Source organism: Calidris pugnax, unplaced genomic scaffold, assembly GCF_001431845.1.
Source record: "Calidris pugnax isolate Ruff unplaced genomic scaffold, ASM143184v1 scaffold55, whole genome shotgun sequence".
Taxonomy (NCBI): domain Eukaryota; kingdom Metazoa; phylum Chordata; class Aves; order Charadriiformes; family Scolopacidae; genus Calidris; species Calidris pugnax.
In genome coordinates this window covers 164,603-187,771 of record NW_015090832.1, presented here as the reverse complement: position 1 = coordinate 187,771, position 23,169 = coordinate 164,603, and the positions used below count along the sequence as shown (strand labels likewise).

Below are 23,169 nucleotides of genomic sequence, written 5' to 3'. Positions count from 1 at the left end.
TGAGAGGAAAGTGCTGCAGGGGTGGGCTGTTAATGGGCAGGCTGCATTGTATGTAGGATTCCTAATTGCCATAATCAGATCTCAAAATTTTGGTAGATGAATTTAATTTTGCCAGTGAACATCAGTCGCGTACTGTTACACAGACTTAAATTAATAATGCTAGAAGATTTGTTTAGACAATGTAATACATTTTTTCACTTTAATCTTTCAGTAGCACTGTAACATAGGCCAAACTAGTTGTGCAGTGTTTCATGCCCTTAGACACAACAAATTCTTTGCTTATTCCTATTTTGCAAGCCTCTTAAACTGCTCTGAGCAGGTCATTATCCTAATATCACCTGTGGCTAAAGTGGGATCACTTTGGTTTTGATTCTGGCCCTGCTTGAAAGGCCTTCAGTCTTGCCAGGCATATTGTAGCATGTATTTGTGGATCCTCCAGTCATGAATGTTGTCTGTTATATCTCTAAGCATTTTATTGAAAGCTTATTTCGTTACCAAATTAGGAGGTTCCAGGCATTCATGGCTTATGGTAGCTATGACAAGACTGAAATAATTTTGTTTTTATTTCATGAGTGTGGTTTCTCCGGCGAAAACGAGTGGTGGTAGAGCCCTGTCAATCTTCAATTTTGCCATCGTGATGCACCTCCTGTTTTCTTAATACTTGTGGTGTTGAGCTTAGGTTTTGCTGTAACTCTAATTTATGATTTTTCATATATCAGTGAATCTATGCTAATTAAGTATCCTAGGGGCTTGTTTTGGATGTGGGGTCAAATAAGACCTGAACTTTTAACAGGCACTAGAGAAAGAGCACTGCAGGACACCAAGTCTTTCTGCAGGCTGGAGCTGGAGCCGCTTCCGCCACCCGTGTATCTGCCGACCATCCCTGGCCTGTGTAAGGCAGCCTGTCAGGAGCTTAATTGGTACAGACACTTTTATGTTGTCTTTAGCTGCTCTTGTTATCTGTGCTTCACTGGGAGAACACCAGGTGATAGTTGAGCGTTTGAAGGAAAGGGTTGCCATTCACCTGCAGGACCTCGGTGGGGATCTGCAGCCATCAGCAGTCATTTCTCTCCATCCTGCTGCTGCAGCTCTGGAAGGAAGCTGACCTTTGGAAATGAGGTCCATGTCTCTTTCCTAAGAAGTAACCTGCTCCCTTTGCGAAGACCTTGACTTGTTCATATCTGCTAAGTCTTGGTGAATCAGACCTTTCCTACTCCTACAATTATCAACAGCCAGTAGTTTGGGTCTGTCCTTCTCTCTCCTTGGCTTAATGAAGAGGCTCTGCCTTCGCAGGATCTCTCATTGAAGGAGAAAGACTTTGGAGCAGGACTTTTTTCCTTACAAAAATAAAATTAACATGCATCTTTGAAAGTGTTTGCGGAAGAAGGAGGAGTAGACACAGTAGATCTCTCTGGTGACTGTGGAAGGGTGGCTGTTGTCACAGCCTTTGTTTGCAGGTTCACCATGCTTCAGTCTGCCGTGAGCAAACCTGTGTTTCAGGTCCTGTGTCTCCGTGCTGGGAGTTGCTGGTCTCTGCACTACCTCATCTTTTTAGCTCCCTTGGAGAAGTGTCTTTTTGGCTGCTGATGGGGATTTTATTGGACGGGAGAGATCGGTGTGATTTCCCCTAGCTCCAAAACAGACTTTATCACTTTTTGGTGCAGTGTCATCTGTTTCTCTGCTGCTGGGGAAGACCGTTCTACAAGCAGCAGAACTGTTGCTTCTGAAATTTTTGCAGGGTAAAAGAAGGGAGGATGAGCAGGAGGTGTTAATTGTGTCTAATTAGGGGGAAGAATGAAGGTGCTGATCAGCTGCCACTTTTGTCAGGGCTGCACAGTTGGAGCATCAGTTCTTGTCTCCACCTCACTGTCTGCTAGAGAGAGACAGGCAGAGAAGGGACTTTGCTGAATTACGGGAAGGGCTGGGTTTGATCCCACAGCTCCTGGTCTCTTTCCAGTAACCACTTGTCTGGCCTGCTGCTTCCAGAGTGCTTGGGCCACAGCTTGCTTTTGATACCAGACTCCTCCATGGATTGTGCTCCTTAAAAATCCCACATTTTGAAATGAAGCATCTTTGTTTCAAAAGTGGTTGTAGACCCCTTGCTGTGGTCTTCGGTTTTGGTCCCTCTGCCTTATGTGGGGTCCTGCCAGGGGCTCCTTGGAGCCAGAGGCTGTGGGAGCTGGATGCTTCACCGAGCCAGTGGGACAATGAGTGAGCAACAGAGACATATTTCACACTTGTGATTGCAATTTGTTCAGGTAAGAGACAAAGCAATAGCAAACTGTTGAAGCAAAACATCAAGAAAACACTTAGATTTTAATAAAGTCCAGTTTCTAAAAGTATATTCATGCCTTTTGGAGTTCTTGAATTACCTGCACTGCAAGAGTTCGTATTGCAGCTGCAGCCTCCTTCAAATAACTGTGAATGTGTATGTCCATTTATACTTACTTGCTGGGAAATCATGATATTTTGTGTGTCTCTCTCTGTAAGCTGCTTCTAGCCCAGAGCTTTTAACAGCTACTGCTTAGATCTTTCTTTTTTACAAGTATAACATAAATGAAAGTGAGCCTTTCTCTTAGCAGAGTGGAGGTTTAATTCCTTTCCTTGAAGTAGTAAAGAAAAATACAATTTTCTGTTTACTGAGTGTTTCATTATGCTGCTCTCATCTGGGATATACTGGTTTTTATTAACATTCTCATTTCTGTGCTTTTACTTAGTAGTTTGAAACACTACATTGGGAACAAAGTAATTATAATAAATAAGTAAAATAACTTCTGGTATCTTTACCAGCAGGAAAGGGAAATGTGTTAGTCTGATGGTGTCTTCAGCTTGTTCAGTTGGACAAATGGCTGCTGTTTCGCAGTGAAATCATGAATATGAATCCTTTTCCTTCTCGTTAGACAAATTAGGTATTGGTGTGATGGGAGGAGGTTGAAGTTCTTACTGCAAAGTTTATAGAAATCTTAATTCTTTCAAAGCAAGTCGGATCGCATTAGGATCCTATTGTATTTTTGAGTCTGGTGGTGGACACCAGCCTGACACCACCTGCAGATCAGCATCTCCTTAGGCAGGTGAGGTGTGGTGCGGGCGGTGGGGATGGCAGCTGGGATGGATGGCTGCGGGATGCTCTCCAGCCCAGGGTCCTTTTCCTTCTCGTTAGACAAATTAGGTATTGGTGTGATGGGAGGAGGTTGAAGTTCTTACTGCAAAGTTTATAGAAATCTTAATTCTTTCAAAGCAAGTCGGATCGCATTAGGATCCTATTGTATTTTTGAGTCTGGTGGTGGACACCAGCCTGACACCACCTGCAGATCAGCATCTCCTTAGGCAGGTGAGGTGTGGTGCGGGCGGTGGGGATGGCAGCCGGGATGGATGGCTGTGGGATGCTCTCCAGCCCAGGGCGGTGCAGCAAGGGATGGATGGATGGATGCTGCAGCTCTCTCTGCTGCCCAGCCCAGCCATGGATCTGCACAAGCTGCAGCTGGAATCTCAGGGTGCACGGTGTCACGTCTCTCACATCACCCTGCGGCTTCCCCTACGCCACCCTACAACGACTGCTGTTAAAAATGGAGATCTCTCAGCACAGTATATTTCTTTTCCTAGCTGCATACTGGAACCGTCTGTTTCTCTCATTGGGAGTGATTTATAGGGAGGAACTGTTAGAGAGCAAGTGATTTATTGCTTATCAATAACAGTAAACACGTTCTGCTTTACAATGACCAGAGTCTCTAGTTTATTGTATTCTGTCTGTGAAGGTGTCATTTGTCTTGTGAACAGCTTGTTGTCTACCGGTACCTGGAACATTCAATGTCTTTGGTTTCTCTTGAACATTCATTTGGATAGCATTTATTAGCAATCTGATATTGATGCTCTATAGCTTTACTGCCTTTTGTCTGTCCTTCTGAAAGTTCGATCGATTCAAAACTTGGGAGTATTTTCTGTTCAGTTGCAGGCTTGGAAAATGATGACAGGCTAAATAATTGGAACTGGGCTTTGGGTCTTTTCTAGTAGTAGGAAGAAGGCAGTGTGCTGAGGATACATGGTTGGAGCAGAAGCTAGAAGAAAAGTACTTGTGTTATATGTATAAGCTGCTGTTGTGTGGCTTTTTATAGTTTATCATTTTATAGAATTTCCTGACTCTACTGTGATCCCTTGTGCTTTATCTTCTTTTGACTTCTGTCTTCTAAGCAGCTTGGTAAAGGTGTCAGGTTCAGCCTCTACACTAATCTTTCTGTTCCTCCTTTCCCCTATCCAAATTATTCAAGTGAATAATCTGAGCTGGTTACTGAGACTCCAGGAAGTCTATCCACTTGGAAAGGAGCAAAAAAAGCTATATTAGAGTATGCACATTTACACATCATTTAAATGGGATTAATTTAGAACCAAATAATCTTGAGACTTCTACTGAATTATTAGGAAACTTGCAATACAGTCTTTCTTTTCTAAGAGAGCAAGTTACTCTAACCCTTGTGTGATGAATGAAGATTGACTGTTCCAAATATTCATTTGAATATGTATAGTTGTGTATAGAAGAAAAAAAAAATATGTTTGGTTAAAGCAGAGCTTTTTTCAATAACATTTTTTCCAAGACTAAACCAAACACTTTGAGTGAATCTTCAGGGATTTCTCTGTCCAAAAGTTTCTTCCCTTCATCTATCATCAACTCGTTTCTTCCCAATGGTGACTGGAATAAAAATGACTTCTCAGGCACTGATTTCTTCCAATAGTCTTGCTTTGATCGTAAAGTCAACTTACATGCTGGGGCATTCATCAGTTTGAGAGAGATGGCCAGATCTGGGATGGCTGATAGATCACCCTGTCTAGGTCCTGGGAAGCTGGGGCTGATTCCTACTTGGGAAACAAGTAAACGTGTTTGTGCTCTGCTGAATCTAAACTAAAGCTTTCTTTCAATGGGAGAGCAATCAGACCATCATTTTTTTGGGGAAAAAAATAGACTCTACTAAAAGAATATCTTTCTGACAACAGAAGACAGTCTGGAATAGACAACTATTAATTTCCAAACCCTACAGTATCTCCTGCTAATTGAGAGAGATCTTAAAGTGTAGTACCTACCTGTAATTTCCAGTGTGAAGTATGATTTATAAAGACACAGGATTTTGTAATGTTTTATTCATTGGTTTTAAATGTCACCTGCCTTGATTCATAACATTGAAATCCCTTAAATGGATTTCCTTTTTTTTTTGTTTCTTCAGCCATCTGCCAAGAATTTTTAAAGCTCTGCTAATTGTGTGTGTTTCTTCTCAGCATTACCTTTTCAGCATATTTGGGGTGTTCTTCCCAGCAAATACTTTTAACTAGTGACATCTTTGTTAAGGAAAAATGGTTCGTTTTGTCACGTTGTAATCAAACATACAGTCGTTTTGAAAATAAGCCCAGGAACAGCTTGTTTATCTCTTTTATTGTTTAAGTGGTCTTGAATCTTCTGTAACATTTGCATAAGGAAGACACTCCGAACTTTACTGCAAACCTCATCAAATTCATGGCTGCTTCAAGCCACCACTGTGATTTACAGCAAGCTCAATGTATGTAGGTTTTATAAACCATTCTAAATTCCTATTGTAACAACAACAACAAAAAAAAAAACAAACAAAAAAAAAAACAAACAAAAAAAAAAACAAACAAAAAAAAAAACAAACAAAAAAAAAAACAAACAAAAAAAAAAACAAACAAAAAAACGAAACAGCCCAACCCAGAAGATACCACATTTGGTTTTAAGATTTATTAGTGATATTTGAAATTGGAGAGAGGTGGTTCGGTGGTTTGACTCTTCTCTGTGATGCAGAAGAGGATAGATGTCTGCTGTCTTACCTTCGGTAACAGGGTCATTGTTCACCGCCTGCTTTCACTTTGGTGCACACTGACATTGATTGCGAAGCACTTACTGCCGCAACTTGCTGTCAAAATTTCATTTTTGCTATATTTCTCTCTATAGCAGGCCTTCTGTGACATAAGGCTTTTAAATGAAACTTGCGGTGAGTGGGAAGTAAAATGAGTTGCTGTTGTTTGTGTTGAATTGCTTAGGTCATAGCTCTTAATGGAGACTGAAATAATGCAACCTGAAGTCAACTTTCTATGAGAGTATTCCGACTTGTAAATTCAACATCCTGGACTATCTTTGAGGCCCATTTGCTGCTGTAGCATTTAATCAGCTGAGACGTTGACTGAAAGTTTTGTGGATGAGCTGAGTAACCAACAGAACTTCAGCCAGGCTCTTTGATCGTGGGATTTGTTCCGCTGCTGCTGTGTGTTTAAGGTCAGGCTGCAACGTGCATTTCTGCTTTGGGAGAAAGGGAAGAGGAATTAATAATTGAAGGTGTGACGTTGGAGAAATCTCTGAGCATACCAAATTCTTTAGAAAACCTGTTTGAGCCTTGTTACGCCTTGAGATCTGTTTTCAAGGCTGGGTGTGTTCTTGGCACAGCATCCCCCTTAAAGAAAGAACACTGCTGCTCAAACGAGATTTAGTTGAAATGCTTCTAAAATCTTCTTGCAACTCATCTGTCAGTACAAATGTTTGTAAAGGGTAATGTAGCTTAAAAAGACAAGCTTATCCAGGTTTTTTTCATCTGCAGCAAAATGGGTTCCTTCTGGGGACTCTTTGCGTAAGGAACCTAATGGAACTGCTCTGTGTTGCCTCTTGGGAGATGGAGTCTCTGGACCATAAGGCAAAGGCCTGGGGATAAAGTCTCCATCAAGCCTCTGTGGTTACTTTCCAGTGGGCACGGGCTCATCCAGGCAAGTGCCTGAAATGAAGTACTTTGGAGGAGCGAAGTTACCTCACTCTGGCTTCTGGACCTGGTGCGTTTGCCTTTGTGTGCCATCTTCTTGCTTTACTATAAAACCAGCAGGAAAATCTCAAAGGTTCTTATTGCCAGTGTTATTTGGTGCATGTAATTACTGGGTGTACCTCGCCAGGAGACTTCGCAGGGGTGAGTCTCATGATGTGTGAGGCGTGTTTGAGGTCTTCCTCATCCAGAGAAGGTGACATAGTTGGCCATGGCTTCTTCCAGTGGCCAGGGTATCCGGGAGGTTTGCCCTAGTTTTTATTTCCATCACCTCAATAGCTTCAGAACTCAAGCTTTGACCTTCAAGAAAGAGGGAGAAAGAGTAGCTCAATCCATAAAGACTGATATAGTCTGAAAGGAACATTATTCAGAAATTAAGTACCTCTTGGTTTGTGTCTTGCCGTTATGCAGGATCATTATAAATAGATGCCCAAGTAATAACCAACGCTTGGGAAAACCTTGCATGGCGAGACACGCAGGTTCATGCGACGTGGATTTTATGGAGATGATTCACTGGGGGACTGTCCCAAAAAAATAATTTGTCTCTGTGATATTAAACATACACCCCTGGCTTTAAAGACGACAGCCTCTCCCACGGTCAGGCAGCTATTCAGTTTTCAAAATGCCCTGGAAATCTCTAGTTCAGTCTTTCCTCAGAAAGCTTTTGGTTCTCTCTCCTGTCTTTCTTGCTGTCAAACTGGGGGTGTTTCTTCCTTTCCTGAGTGAAGGAGGGGGGGCAGAGCAGTGCTGGGGAGTGGGTTTGTGATGAACCTCACTTTTGGGTACACGAGGCAGGGAATTGGTGTGGTCCCCCTGGAAACACACCCCTGTCAGCAGCTCTCCTGGAGTCAGAAATAAATCAGGAAACCAAAACTCAAATTAAAAACTTTGTTGAATAAAGGGTAATACTCTTAAGTGTTAAAAGATAGATAGGCCAAAGTTGTTTAAAACCGTAATGGCTCCTGACCGTGGATGATACAGCCTTAAGCCTTTGCAACTGAAAACTGGGTGTCTTAAGTCTTCATTGTGCAATGCAGATTTAAGGGTGTGAAGTTTTCAGATAAGTTAATGATGTTAATACACCAGTAGGAAGCTTCTCACTCCACATTATTAACGAAGACTGTATTTGCATACTGATTTGTTGTTAACTAATTGGTTACCACTTTAGTTACATTTGTGTTTCATGGTAATAGTACACTGAGCAAGATTGTATGAAGGAATCGCTCTTATTTCAGGTATTCTTCTTATTTTTCTGCTTTATTCAGGATAAGTGATCCTGAATAAATAAATCAGTTGTTAACCCTAAAGCAAGTAGAGCCCTTAAGAGCAATGTAGAGGGGAGGAAGGGGTATGTTGGGTTGGAAAGAAGCTCCATTACAGACCCACGTACCCTTCCTAGCAGAACTTAAACCACTCAGATTTGTAGACAATTCTGCTTGGTTTAAAGGAATAAGCATTTTCTGACAGATTGCTTTTCTTAAAAAAAGAAAGAAAAAAACCCACCATCGTGTTGGTCAGCTGTGTACTTTACAGTTGATTTGTGCAGCAAGCCCCATCTTCAAAGCCCAATGACATGATTTATTTTAGCATGTCCGGAGGTATTTTGGTACTCTTACTTAAGAAAATTAAAAGCATAATCACTTAGAGAAGGAAAAAAAAAAAATAACCTCTGCTGTTTTTCCTTAATCAAATCTCAGCAAGTGTTTTTTATAAGCAAGTGATGCTGCTGCCTTTTTTTTTTTTTCTTTTTTTTTCTTGTCCAGACAGGCTGACCTTTTAGCTTAGTTTCTAATTCAGTTACTGAAAAATACCCAGTGAGATAAGTTGCCTTTGTGGTTGCAGGATTAGTCAGCCACTTTCTAAGTCTCTAAAGGATTTTAAGGTTTGGACTTCTTGAAGTTCAGTGCTGCAAAATATCACTGACAGAATTTGTCATTTCCTTTGTTTCAATTAAGCGTGTATGGTACTTGGGATGATTTTTGGAAGTGAATAAGGTTATTCATACTCATAATTGATACTAAGGCTAAAGAAGGAAATTTAATCTTGGAACTCAGAAGATTAAAATGCATTGGTCTTTTTAAAAAAGACTTATTTTATGACCACTCATATCATTGAGTAGAGCTTTGGATGGGTTTTCTTCCTTAATATAATTTCTGTACAATGCAGAGGGTAATAATAGTATGTAGAGGTTATATGGATGTGCTGGCTGTAACACCAAGAGTTTGTTGAGCCTTTTAGGGATTACATGAGGATTGATAAAGTCCCAACTCTTGGCTAAGAGCATCCCTGTGCAGTCGGGTCTGGGTAGCTGGGGTGGCCAGGGAGACCTTGATGTTTGCTATAATCCTCTGAAATCGGTTTCTGTATTGGGAATTTTCTGACATCTTGCCGACAGCAAAGCTTCCCCCCCCCGGCTCTTACAGGCGTTTGAGAAACGGGAAAACTTCCAAACTGTGGGAAGGGTGAGAAGGCAAAGACACCTCTTAGCTGGTGAAGGAGCAGTTGTGTGTCTAAAGCATATGGAGGTATCTAAAAGACGGGTAGACATAGAGCTTAGCGACCTGGCTTAGTGGTGGTTTTTGTCAGGGTTAGATTGATGGTTGGACTTGATCTGAAAGGTCCCTTCCAACCTGGACAATTCTATGATACACGTGTACTTTTTCTCGCATATAAACCCTTTAGATGCCCTGGAATCAGAAAATCAAGTATCAGGACAGGATATATCAGCTGAGGAATGGGGGGTGACTGGGAAAGCGTGTGAGTAACTTCCAGCGAGCACCTCTTGGCTATTACCTGGCTCAGGCTAGCCAGCCAGGGTACAGCAGGACCCCCAGCCTGGAGGTGGGCTGGTCTGGGAAGGGTGGGGAGCTGGCTGGCCCCAGGGTATGGTAGAGCGGTCGTTCAGGCTGAGCTGAGTCTGGGTTCAGCTTCAATCCATGGTACAACATTCTGCTGCTGCCATCCAGTAGTCAGAAAGCTGGTATTGATGAAGCTTGGGCTTTTTCCCTTGTCTGCCTCAGCAGGCACTGGTGGGTGAGGTTCCACCAGTGAAGTGGTACTTGGTGCCACCAGTGGAAGGGTCACTTCCCAACAAGTCTGTCAGGCCATCATGGTGTGGCAGGCGGAGGGAAGCCTTGCTAAGCTAGGAAGGTGCCAAGGTGAGGAGAGAGGTCCAGGCAGCAGTTCTTCCTGTGGATGCGGGGCAGAGGGAAGTTACCAGTTAGACGTGGTCTTCACAGTGTGTCTGGCAGGGAGCAGAATGGTGCACGTTGGCTTCCAGTCACTCTGTGGGAACAGTACAGACACAGTGGCCTGGTGTCACACACATAGAAATAGAAACTACATTGAAAATAACTCGGATCCTCACTGCCACTGTGGCAGTAAGATGTCTCACTTTCAGTAGCCAGAAAACTCCACATTTGTGAATGTAAGGTAGAGCTGCCCAAACACGTCATCCAAGAAGGCCTGGGTCTCCTCTGATATAACTCTATTAAAATACTTTTCCCAGTTTGCCTGGAGATCAGATGCTGAGTGGGTGTTAGTGTCTGTCTGTCCTCCACAAAAAGCCGTGCTGAGATTGTTCTCACTGAACTGTTTCAGCTGCCAGACTTGCACCGCCTTAAATTGACTTGGCCTCTAGAGCAGATGCTGTTCTAGTTGAAACTTGGGAGTTATTTCTCTGGGGGAAGTCATCTGCTGTCCAGCTGAGGTGGCCTGAAACAGCTGTCTCCAGATGTGCACGGATGATAGATCCTGTTCTCTTTCTGTGGGAAGCTCCAGCCGCAGTGCTGTTTTGACTTGGCTGGATGCTGCAGCCCATGATGTTTTTTTGCTAGCACATTGCCTAAATAATTAAGATGCATTAAAAGCAGAAGCTTGTGCTGCTGAGACTTATTTTTCAAATCCTTTGAAAGATTAATATCTGTATTTTTAATCTTGCATGAAATCCCACAGTGAGTGCATTTCATCCACCGCTTTCATAACAGCGAGAAACTTCACTGATGTGCTATGGCTAAAAGGGAGGGAAAATCAAGATAATTAATGTTTGTGGAGGCACTGGGGTTTGTTGTGATTTACCGTAGCCCCTCTGTAGTGTGGCTCCTTGACAGATTTGTGAAGTTGTAGGGACCTGACAATCACGATGACAAGTGGGCGGTAAGTGCCTGTAGGTTCTTAGGTTCTTGTGTCCCTTGCATTGGTCAACTTACAGTGAATAAATAGTTAATGCCTGCTCATACATTACATTGAGGCCTCCTTATGCTAGAAACATAAATGAGAACAAGGCACTTAATTTTTAGATCAGTGATTGAAAGTATGCCAAGTGGTACTGAGCCAGCATTTCAGGAAAAATGCTAAGGAAAAAAAATGGCATGCTATTCCAACACCAATTTATATCGCCGTTTTCGAGACCTAAAGTCTGGAGCACTGCTTAGCATGAGAAATCACCCTCTGCATTTAATTTTGGCCAGAGAAATTGAATGCTTTTTTTGCTGGTTTAAAAAAAGTGCCTAGTACTATTCAGTGATCTGTTTCCTCCCAGTATATTTGATACGAGCATTTAATTGAGACCGTGTTTAACCAGTCTTTCAAGTTAGAGAGGGGCTAATTCCAGAATAATCTCGGTTCTTACACTTGTCAGAGCTCACATTCATGACTCCCCGAGTTCTGACACCTCTCCTGGCTGGCGGGCTGTAGCACCCATGCACTCCCCCACGCCGCAGCCTGAATTGCGCTCAGGGGTGGTTGCTACAAATAGTTGCAGCAAGTGGCATCCAATGGGCGATCGTCTTCCAAAAATAAAACCCTGCTTGAGGAGGTGAGAGAAGAGAAGTTCAGAAGTTGAGGTGTGGATATGCATCAAACGGGTCTGCAGGATGCCGGAGAGGAACCACGAGGGTGCCCTTGGCTTTATCGGAAGGGAAGCTTCTTGATAGCCTTGCTGGTAGCCAAGGTCAAGCGAAGCAAGAGTTTAATTAGTCCCTTCTGTGAAGAGCCTCCCTTCCCAAAGGACATCTGAACACTTAATAGACTATTTGTAGGAATTCTTTTCTACTTACCTCTAATGTGCAGCCAGTTCTGGTGGGGAATGTGATAATCAGCAGCCTCCTGCGAGGGGCTCAGCTGTGCCTCCATGCAATTGTGGGCCTGGTTGCTTATTTTCTTTTCCATTTTGTTTTTCCAAAGTAGCCTGTTGCTACTTTATTACAGTGGTAATAGTTTTCATTATCTCTGGCAGCGAGTTTCTATTTTGCATTTAATGATTAGCGTAGCTTGGATAACTTGGTTTGGAGAAAAACCCTTTTCAAGCCCTGTTTCGATTTTACCTGTCTAAATACACACAGGTAAATGAGTTGTGCTCCCTGTTGCTGTGGTTCAAGATATTTTGGGTTTCTTTGGGGGGCTTTGATTTCTGGGCATGCAGTCAAGAGCTGTGAGATTGCAGCATAAAACTAGGCAGGAAAGGAAGATATAACAATAAAAGCTGTGCTAAATAGACAATTAATTTGTTTTTTTTTCTTTAGTTCCTATCTAGCTCATATCTTTTCCACTAAGAATTTATTTCCCTGTGTAGCGTGGGAAGCTGCAATTTTATTACTTCTGTATTTTAGTCTTCAAACTCCCACTGCCCCTTATGAAGTGATAATTGCTGAAGCCAGTTTTTCTAAAGGCTATTTAAAACTTAGAAGTTTGCCATCAAGTTATGTTGAGCAGTAAATGCCACCTGGAATATTTGGGTTAAAGGCAGAGCAATTGCTGCAGCCGGGTGTTTCCTCTCTAAAAAGCCATTGGTGGTAAAGGTTGGGGGGGGATATTCAGAAAATGCTCTGCCTATTTTGTGGAAAACAAGTATTCAAACTGGCAGAAATTAGAGGGTATGAAGGGTATTAGAAGGCAGAGGGTTATGACTAGAGGGCTAAAGAAGCAGAGAACAGCTTCCTAATTTTATTTGTAGGATTTGCTGTGGTATCAAATCAAGACTTGAAAATATCCTCCTTCTGCAGAACAAATACTTTCACCATGGGGAAAATAACCCTATCTTCCCAATATCATATATATTCCGGTTTTGTTCCACAAGTCAGGATCCATCCAACCCCTCCCTGGAGATGGAGGGTTCACGTTTGGCACAAGTTTCAGGACTTCTAAGGCAGCATTTAAAAACAAAGCCCAGGCAGCATGAAACGTTGCAAAGATGCAAAGAAAAGGCTTTGTGCTAAATCCAGGGATCAGATTCGGTGTCAGCAAGTAAAAAGAAAGTTGCAGGAGGAACATGTTTTTTCGTTTGCCCAGGATAATATGTTTTGATTCCTGTGCAGCCGGTGAGTTAGTGCTCTGCTTGTTGGGGAGAAATGTGCTAAAACTGCTGGGAAACAGCTCGTGTCTATTTGATGCTCATAATTCGTGCGGCAAGAGGTTTTTGCCAGCAGTGTTTTTGGTAGAAGAGCAAATAAGAATGATAGCTGAAGTGACTTGGGGATTACTGGACGACACACTATTTATGCTGGTAGTGCAGAGTCAGTGGTGACCTCGTGCTGCTGAAGGGCCATTGAGGGACCAGAGGAGCATGTGAGGTCCCAAACTGGTCAAGCTACAGCCCCTGCTGTAGGAAAACCAGGCATGGGCACTCTTCAGCGTCCAAGAGAACCGTGATAAATCCTTTGCATCAGCTTCGAAATCAAAAAGTTTCCACTGTGAGTTGTTTGTTTTTTCTTGAGGACAGGGGAGGGGCTGGGGTAACTCTCCAGGCTTTGTGTTTCACCGTAGATCTCCTGTGAAGCGTAAATCTGGCGTGGTCTGTTTAAAAATACTGTGGCAGGTTTTCAGACCGCCTCTTGCTCAGGACAGAACTGCATAGGTATAAATTTCAGACCATGGTGCCCTTGAGTATGGAACCTGTGGCTGTGTCTAATGTGTCTGCAGAGAGCCTTTATTTATTCTCCTTTTGCTGCTTAGATTCATTTACATTCAGTAGAATATCATGTTGCAGTGACGCTTTACCTGACTGTAACAAATGCGAGTGGTAGGTTTTTTTTTTTTCCCCCTATTTTTAAAAAGCTGATTTGAAAGGACAGTAACTCAGAAGCAATTTGCTGAGGTGCACGTTGTTCAGCAGAATAGTTATATACAAGTCTGTCTAAAATGCTGGCAAAGGGATGGCATGACCTGCGTACGAATCCTCTCCTTCAGGAAGGAATTGTATATCAAATGGTCTGTTCCTGATTTGTCCGTTGTCACTACGTATGCATGGAAAGGCTGTAGGTTGTGTCCTTCTGAAGGATGTAATTATCTATGTCCTTCTGAATTACAGAGCAGAAATCATCAGCATATTCGAACAAGATGTTGCTGCCAAGGGGTGTCTGCAGCCCGAGGAGAGCAAACAGCCCTGTGGCTGTGGGCTTCCATGGGAACATCTGCACCTCTGGCATCCATCATCAGTTGGGCATTTTTACAGAGTTAAGATTGTTCTCAAAACCTGGAGTGAAAATACAGCGGTTAATCAAATGGTTAAAAATCAGCTTTCTGCACGTAAAACCTTGCTCGAACAGTTTTGCTGCCTCTCCCTGTTGATAGATGTGTTTGACCAACCTTAGAACAAGTAGTTTACATCCGTCTTTACATTTGATATGAGATTCCTTCCTTTAAAAGTTTGTCTTAGCTATTTGATCGCTGTGGACAAAAATAGATGGCTTTTACAAAGACACTTATGACTTCTTCCAACAGAAGGATTGCTGAGGAGAAGTGAGGAGCAGAATGGGACTGAGCCCCTGGCTAAAACCCGCTCTAATTGCAGCTCTTCAGCACCGAGATTTACCCTGAGTAACCGTCTGTCATGAGATGCTCTGTCCTTGTCCTTCTTTTCTTATTTTGCTTCTGGCGTTTCTCTAAGAGAATAATGTCAGTGTCCCAGGAGTCTACCGCTGCGGAGACAGATATGCCAGAGTTTAAAAACTTAATTTCTGGGAGAAAGTCTGTCTCTGGCATTGGCTCAGCGTGAAATGCCACGCAGCGAAGTGAAATGGAGGCCATCACATTTTAAACATTCTTTTTTCAATTTTTTTTTTTGTTTTAAAGACGCGTGTGCGAGTGAAGGACAAGCTGGGTAATAGCCCAGCCCAGGTCACGGGCTGGTGGTGTCGTGGGGCCAAAGCACGGTGGGAGCAGAGGGCTTGGTGTCCTGCCACTGCGTGGGTGCTCGTTAGTAATTAGTGCCTGTCAGTCCCTTGTCAGCTCATCTCTGGTGAGCAGTCACATTCGGGACCTTTTACTAGTGTTGCCCTTTGGCTTCTCTGCCTCTTTTAGGAGCAACATGGCATTCACAGCCACGCTGACGTTATTCCAGCTGCAAACTCTGTAATTAGTGCATCCTCATCAACGCGCAGCGTCGCACACGGGCTGTATTTCTCTGCTTTTAGATTTTTGCATGGCGTGGACTTGCCTCTCTCCCTTCTCCCACCCTCCCCGTTGGGGTTCACCCCGTGCTCAGTCTCCTCGAGCAGCTACTTTCCTCTGCCTGGCGCGTCTGCGCAGGTAACCCACGTCCCGCTTTGTGGGTATTAATATCTCTCCGTAGGCTTTTGCCCACCCCAGGCTCCGCTGTGCTCCATTCTGTTAGCCATCTGGCCTGACAAACACGCAGTCCTGGGAGCTGTCGCAGCCATTGCGTCCCTTACAGTGAGCAGAAAGGCTTTGCCTGTCGGTACCCACGGATGCTAGATCCTGTTTGAGAACATTAATAGGACAGTTTTTCTCTCTTCATGCCCCGTTCTCAGGGCCTGGAGAGCCCGTGGCTCTAAAGCTGCTCTGCCCTCTGGTCCGCCAGCTCTGGCAATTTGTTTCTGGCTCTAAGCAGCCCCCAGCACTTCAGGAGGATGCTGGAAGAGGCTCAGGGAGCATCCATGGAAGATTGCAGCCCTAGGACAATTTCTGACATCTGTCCAGTTTTGGGCCCCCTACCATAAAAAAGACATTGAGGGGCTGGAGCGGGTCCAGAGAAGGGCAACAAAGATGGTGAGGGGTCTGGAGAATAAGTCTTATGAGGAGAGGCTGAGGGAGCTGGGGTTATTCAGCCTGGAGAAGAGGAGGCTGAGGGGAGACCTTATTGCTCTCTCCAACTCCCTGAAAGGAGGGTGTAGAGAGATGGGGGTCGGTCTCTTTTCTCAAGTCACAGGCGACAGGACAAGAGGAAATGGCCTCAAGTTGCGCCAGGGGAGGTTCAGGCTGGATATTAGGAAAATTTTTTTCACTGAAAGGGTTCTCAGCCATTGGAATGGGCTGCCCAGGGAGGTGGTTGAGGCCCCGAGGTGTTCAAAAGACAGGTTGATGTAGTGCTGGGAGGTATGGTTTAGTGATGATGCTCCTTGTTTGTTGTGCGGGTGTCTATTTTTGTCAGTTAGGTTGATGGTTGGACAAGATGATCTTTAAGGTCCCTTCCAACCTAGAAGATTCTGTGATTCTGTAATAGTTGGCTTAAGCCACGAGCGAGGTATTTTAGATCTGTTCCAAAACTCTCTTTCAGCAGTCCAGCACTGGGTGCTCTGGGTGAGCTGACAGCCCTTTGCTCTGATACAGCTGCTTAGTATATGTGCTCAGTGCTCGAATTAATGTGTTTGGTTTTTTTTTTTCCTTTTTTACATTTTTATTTGACTATTCAATTCCCTGGACTGTGAGGAAGGGGAATGTTGAATAATTACCTGCTCCATAATAAATTAGTGTGAAAAGGCAACCGGTGCCATGCATCAACTTAAACTGCTGTCTGGTAAAGTTGCATTAATGTGTATAAATAATGTATATCTTTGTGGAGGAAGTGCTTTGTCTTTCTAATGAACAGTTGCCTGATTGGAGAGGCCGAAAGACTGCATACCCTTGCAAGAAAGGTTTTATTTCGCGTGTGCCTGGATTATTAAAGTGGATTCGTGATCCTGTAACTGCAACTAGGAAGTATCTTTAGCAGAATATGCTGAAGAATTTCAAAAGACCTTGTGAGAAATGACTAGCAGATGACTTTGTGGTTTGGGGACTGGTATCTCTTTCACCACAGGAAGAAGGATCAGGATTTCCGTATTGTAGTATTTAAGGAGTGATGCAAACTATACAACTGCCATCAAACAGCCAGTAAAAAATTCAGTTGTTGCTTTATAATAGTCAGTGAGCGTTTCACTGTGTGCTTTGGTTCAGAAATGCCTTGAAGAATAACCACAATAGCTGACTAATTAACAGCTAAACCAAGACGGCAGCATCGCTTGCATTTAACTGCAGTGAGGATAAGTCACTTAATTATGACATTTGTTGAAAGTCTGAAAATTGACACTTCTTTGTTCACAAAAAAAGAAAACCAAACCAAATCATTTTGCATGTTCTTAGTATCCACAGCAGGTGGTCACTGAAAGCAGGTGGTGAGGACAGTCATTCCCATCCTCTGCAGTGGCTGTGAGATGGTGTTTCTGGGGGTCACTTGGTCTTGGGTGGGAAAAGGACAGATGCTTAGGTGGATATTTGAAGCATTTTCAGTGTCCATGTTTTTAAATATTATCCCAAAATCCTGTCTGTTCCACAGGTTGTAATGTTACAATAATATGTAAAGGGTGTAGCTCTGGTCAGTCTAGACTATCCCAGGCCACACTTGGCATCTCTAATCACGGAATAAAACTTTCCTGTGCCAGCACTCAGCAAACTGGCACGCACAAGGCAGCCAATTAACCAAAGGGCAGGCAGACAGGGAATTCGGCGAAGGGAAGCTTGTCCAGACCCGCCTGACATCTTCACGTGTACGGTGAAATACAAATTGTACTTGCATATTTTATCGGTGTGAGGCTGACCCAAAGTGACCTGGAGCCTGTGTTCTGGGATTTCTAGCTTAGAGGAGCCTGAATTCCTCACTGTGGCTGAGGTTCAGCCTGACTGCACATAAATGCTTTTTTTTTTTTTTTTTTTTTTTTTTTTTTTTTTTTTTTTTTTTTTTTTTTTTTTTTTTTTCAAATGCAACTTTTGTCAAATGACTTCTTTTTTTGTTCCCTTCTGTCTCCTTTTGTCACTTGGCAGAAGGAGGTTTAGTTGCAGGGAAAGGGGAGGGGGAGAGAACTTCACTTCTGTTCCATCTCAATACAGGATTTCTGTTCTGAGCCTGCAAAATGAAGCGTTAGGAAAACAACTCAACGGGGGAAACATTTCACTGGTTGTTTTATACATTTTAGGCGCTCGCGCTGTCACTAAACAGAGCATGTAATGTATCTGTAAAATGAGCAAAAGCAGCCCAGCATCCTGAGGCTCGTGCCAGCCTCGCTGAGAGCAGGACTCTGCCACCTTCTCCTGCTGGAAGCCGTGTTGTGACCCTGGGACGGGCAGCAGAATCCCTGTGGGTGTGTGGATGGTGGCTGTGCTGATGTCTGTCCCTCTTTTGTCCCCCCTGCTAGCTGAAGACGTGGAGCGTCGATGAACTCCAGAGGAGGCTCTCAGCCCTGGACCCCATGATGGAGCAGGAGATTGAAGAAATCCGCCAGAAGTACCAGTCCAAGAGACAGCCCATCCTCGATGCCATTGAAGCCAAGAAGCGGCGGCAGCAGAACTTCTGAGCCACTGGTAGAATGTTCTTCCACCCTCAAACAATCAGCTCCTCGCTTTTATGACTACTAAACAGATTGATTTCTATTGAAATACGCTAGCAAGATAGAGGGCAATACTTCTGCTCATTTATTTTTCCATAGCACCTTTGTGAACTCAGGAATGCCACTAAGTGCAACGTCCTGATGGTATGTTTTAATGTTAGCTGTATATTTAAAACGTTATTCCGAAGGAGTTTTGTTACTGGTTTTAGGGGGATTGTTTTTAAATCAGAGGGACAGAAATAGGCTAATGAAAGTTGGCTCACTCTCTTTTCAACTGAACTTTCAGGAGTCCATTTTGTTTTAAGTTAATACGGATTGTGGTATTTAACGGCTGCATCTTTTGTAGTTCTTGGTTTTGTTTTTCTTTGTCAATGCACAGACACAATTTCAAGCTGTTAACTATATCCTACTGTTAAGGTACTGATAAGTTTTAGGTCACTGAAGAGAGCAGGTGAGAACACGTGTAAACTGTTCCAGCCTTTTGAAAGATACTTAGATCTCATTTTTTAAAAAGCCTGTAATAAGCCCCATGCCTTACACTGTGTGCTTTAAGCAAGTGTGGTTTCTTCAAGACCTCAGTTTTGTCCTCTTTTTGTGTACTTTATGAATTAACACGAGTAGAGAAAGCATGTTGTGCCTCCATCAGATATTACGTTCTGCAATTTAAAATCCACACCGACTTAAAACCAAAAGCCAATCGAGAAGCCAATCCCCCTTCGTCTGTCCGTCTGTCTGGAAATGTCCTTCAGGGAGACCCCACTGACGTTGGAGTTCAGGAGCAGGAAACAGTGTTCAAATGGGTGGAAGTTGTGTGAACCTCTCTCAGGTATTAGGTACTTCTCTGTCTGAGAGGACTTCAATATCTCCACAGTTTGTGAAATAATCTCCTGGGCTTCATTTCAGATTTACATCTTTAGATGCTTGAATAAAAACCTAATTTCACAATCCTTCACATTTCTGCGAGGTTTCGCCCACCAGAGAAGTTGAACTGAAAGTAAAGACTTTTGTTGAATTAGCAAATGTGTGTATTGATGGTGGTGGAGCGGAGGTGGTCTGAACGAGAAGACAATTACTGATGTCCTGCTGGAAGAGATGCAGTCTCTTCCCATTCCTCTGGATGCTCTTGCATTCTTTCTTTACATTTCCCTGCATTCCTGCCCAGTATAGCTCAATCAATGGAGACACCCCAGCGTGTACAATCGCTGTGAGGATGGTGCAATGAACTCACACCACTAGAGTGGAGAGTGGAACAGCAGCAGTGAAGAATTGAGCCTGGTTTGCAGGGCAGAGACCAAGTGATGCCTCTGCCCCACGGGCTGTGACAGCAGAATTACCTAGTTTTAGATTTATCTGGCATACGATGAAATATTTGGACAGAGCAAGTATTTCTACCAATTTGTTTTGCTCTGACAGAGGGAACAGTTTCCAGTCATTCTTCCAAAACAGACCTTGGTACCTCACCTAGATAATTAACTAAATAGCAGTGTCTCCTGAATCAAATGCTGCTGGAGAGGTGAAGTGTTCATTTCATGCCTCTGTAGGCTCTTCTCTTTTTTTTTTTTTCCTCTCAGAGCAGACTCTTGGCTACTGTTAACAGGTAAACTCCGTTGCTGTGAAAGGAACCAAGCCATTTTTACCCCCTCTGCAGATCTGGTTGCATCGGTCGGTGTCGGTTTGACGCGCGGTGCGAGCACAGCTGTTCAGAGACCAGCAAACCAGCTCCCCGAAGGGAGAGGGGAGGTGGGGAGCCAAGGCACATCCTGGGATAACCAGCCGTTGGATAGCCTCCAGTATTGGGAAAGTTTTGAATTAGGAAAACCGAGTAATTAAAAGCTTTGTTGCTGTTAAAGGACTAAAATCCCTTAGTCCGGACTCTCTGAGGAGATCTGGTGAGGTGCTGTGTGAACATCAGGGCTCACACAGTGCTCCTCTGAAACCCGTGCAATGCCTTTTGCCCTAAACACACGTTTATTATGAGCAATATTGGCATCAAAGAAACTCCCACAGCTTAGGAGGGAGTTCTCTGGTCAAGGGCTGGTCTTGGATTTGTCACTCGGATGGCTCTGCCCCCCCGGAGCTGTGGATATGGGACAGGTCAACGTGGCACGGATCGAGCAGATTCTGCTGGGAGTAGTTTTACCTCTGCACTGTGTAGGTAACTTTCTAGTGATCGGAGGGCATTAGAAAACCCAAGTTTTAGGTGAAACACCACAGGGTGGTGTCTATTTACAGAATATGCAACCTGTGACTGCTGTAACTGAATGTAAGCACTCTTGGAATACTCTGCTTTGCTGATGTGATTGTCTTAAAATACAGCAAATGAACCAAAATAAGTACAACTGGTCCAATGGCTTAACTGTCTTTGAACCTTTCTTAAATGCTTGCGGTGGCTGAGACTTGATGATGTTTCTTGCGCTTGGAGCTCTAATGCAGAGGAATTATTTTCTCCTTCACTGATTTTCAATCTGTTAGAGAAAATAATTCCCTTTTTGGTCCCTTTGTAGACTGTCTGGGAGCATAGTACCTGCTCACTTCCAGAGTCCTCCAGGCTAAAAACAAGGCTCGTACCGTAAGGGAAAGCTGTTCCAATGAGGTTTTTAAGCAAAAACCTTGCTTAATTGTCAAGCTGCATTTATGTGCTCCTTGGGTCCACCTGCATTGCTGAAAGCGTTCTGGACACAGACCATTATCTTTGCTTGTAAAACCCAGAGATACTGATGATGTCAGTCATGTGAGACTTAAAAATGTGAAGTTTGTAGCTTTAACTTTTTTTTGTAACAAAGAAATTAGCAACACTGGCATAAAGTGCTGACTTGAAATGCTATTTTGTAAGATCTGGCTGTTTGTATATAAGTGTTGGGTCATTAGTTTGTATATGTATGAAATAGTAACTTTTATTGCATTCCTCTGAGTTTGATACAGGAGACTTTGTTTGATCTTTCTCAAGTATCTTGCCTTATTTGTTCAAAGGGGCAAATAAACTGTCCTTACCTGAAAGCGTTGGCGTCGTGACTCGTATTTACACATTAAAATACTCTGGTTTATCAGGTCAAGTTTAAACATGTCAGATATGCTTTTTTTTTTTTTTGAACAGGCAATTCTTTAGCCTTAAAACATTACTAATTTTGTACCTCGAGGAGAGATTTGCTTCAGTTTGGGGGCAGGTCGGTGCGCTGCCAGCTCCGCGGCGGTTCTGCAGGATGAGGGATGGATGTTCAGGCTGTTTCCCCACATGGAGGAGGGCTGGGAGCCCTTCCTGGCGCTGTGATCCCCCAGGAGGTTCGCTCTGGCAGATGGGGAGGGTGTGCTCTGCTGTCACATCACACTTTTCGGAGCCCGCAGTCAGGTTTGGGACCAGGTACGTATCAATTCATCCCCCTTTCCTACCCAGGAGGTGAGGGTAGAGGCTCGCTCTCCTCGTTCTGGCTGACTTGCTGTGCTTCCAGCTTTCTAGCTCGGAAAAAGATGAAGCTGACAGTGAGTGGGTGCTGCCTTCCAACAGTGAACTGTTGGCTTCTACGTGGTTTCCCTGAGCGGTTACTAAATCTGTCCTGAAGGGATGACTAACCGAAGCGGAGACAGAATTCATTCAGGACTCAGCTCTGGTTAGCAATCCCGGAAGAAACAAAATAGATTTGAGCTTTTAAATGTTAGGAAGGAGCGTGGAAATCGAAGGGAGGGAGACCACGGGCATTTCTAGTAACTGGGAAAGCCTGGAGCTCTCCCATATTCTCAGCAACGTTACCGGGATATCGGGGAGCCCTACCCCCACGGGAGGGTTGTTCTCCCAGTGCCCCAGCAGTCCCCCAGCTCCAGGGGGGCTTCATGCTGGGAGCAGGGCCCCTGCTGCACAATTAATTGCATATAATTTAACAGAACCAACACCTGACAGGCAGCCGTGAGCTGGGGCTGATGTTTAACCAGTTTTTTCCCCATTTGGGGGAAAAGTCAACTTCCTGTGAAGCCACAGAAGCAGCAGTTTTTCTCCTCTCATAGTGGTTATCAGGATGAAGGTACAGGTATTGCTGTGCCAGTGTCCTTTATGCCCAGCTACTCTTTCCTGCACCCTCATTTTGTCCCATTTCCTCCTGTCCACAGGCCAAAAGAGCCTGAGCGTGTGCTTAGATAAATGCTTTGAGTGTTGGCTGACAGCCCTGACTTGAGAGCTGACAATTTTTCATTGCATTAATCACTCTGGCAAAATTTTAAAATAAGAGTCAAACCAGGAAACACCCATCAGCTCTTTCCAGACCGAAAGTGACTTAATTGCCCTTTAAGAGCCCAGGAAGACAGCCAACTTGTTTAAAAACTTTAAAACAATTGAATTCCATCTGGGAAGCACAGCCTGTTCCGCTCCCCTCAGATCAATACAGCGCAGGGAGCCCAGAGTCCCTGAATCCCATCCAGGGCAGCCACAGCAGCAGAGCAGCCTCTCACAGACCTGTCTCTGCACAACCAAGGGGATGGATGAGCCTTTCCTCTGCCCCCAGCAGCTCATGAGCTCTGAACCATCACTCGTTGACCGTAGAGGGGAAGATCTTGAAACAAAAGAGGGACAGGGTTTCCCCCTCTGTGCTCTGACCAGGTTGGAGGTCTGGCTGTGGGCAGGCATCGATGGTGGGGTGCTTCTCTGCCCCCCTGAAGTTGTGAGACCTGTCCAGGCAGATTCAACGAACTTAATTCCACCTCTTCAAGGCTATTCCTTTGGCTATCTCAAATGATTAGGATGAAAGCCTTGAGTTTACATGTGTCTCGCAACCAAG

At 43.9% G+C, this 23,169-nt stretch overlaps 1 protein-coding gene across 3 annotated transcripts in view; it reads left to right on the top strand.

The window, feature by feature from the left end:
• Positions 1–21,403, top strand: part of STK4 (serine/threonine kinase 4) — a 49,119-nt gene extending 27,716 nt beyond the window's left edge. For 2 of the 3 annotated variants that reach the window (XM_014941277.1, XM_014941280.1), the window contains one exon: positions 18,215–21,403. In XM_014941277.1, coding sequence (XP_014796763.1) covers positions 18,215–18,373 — 159 coding nt within the window. In that variant the 3' untranslated portion in view covers positions 18,374–21,403. The remainder of the gene's footprint in view (positions 1–18,214) is intronic. The other variant, XM_014941279.1, reaches the window with a different exon arrangement.
• The last annotated feature ends 1,766 nt before the right edge of the window (positions 21,404–23,169 follow it).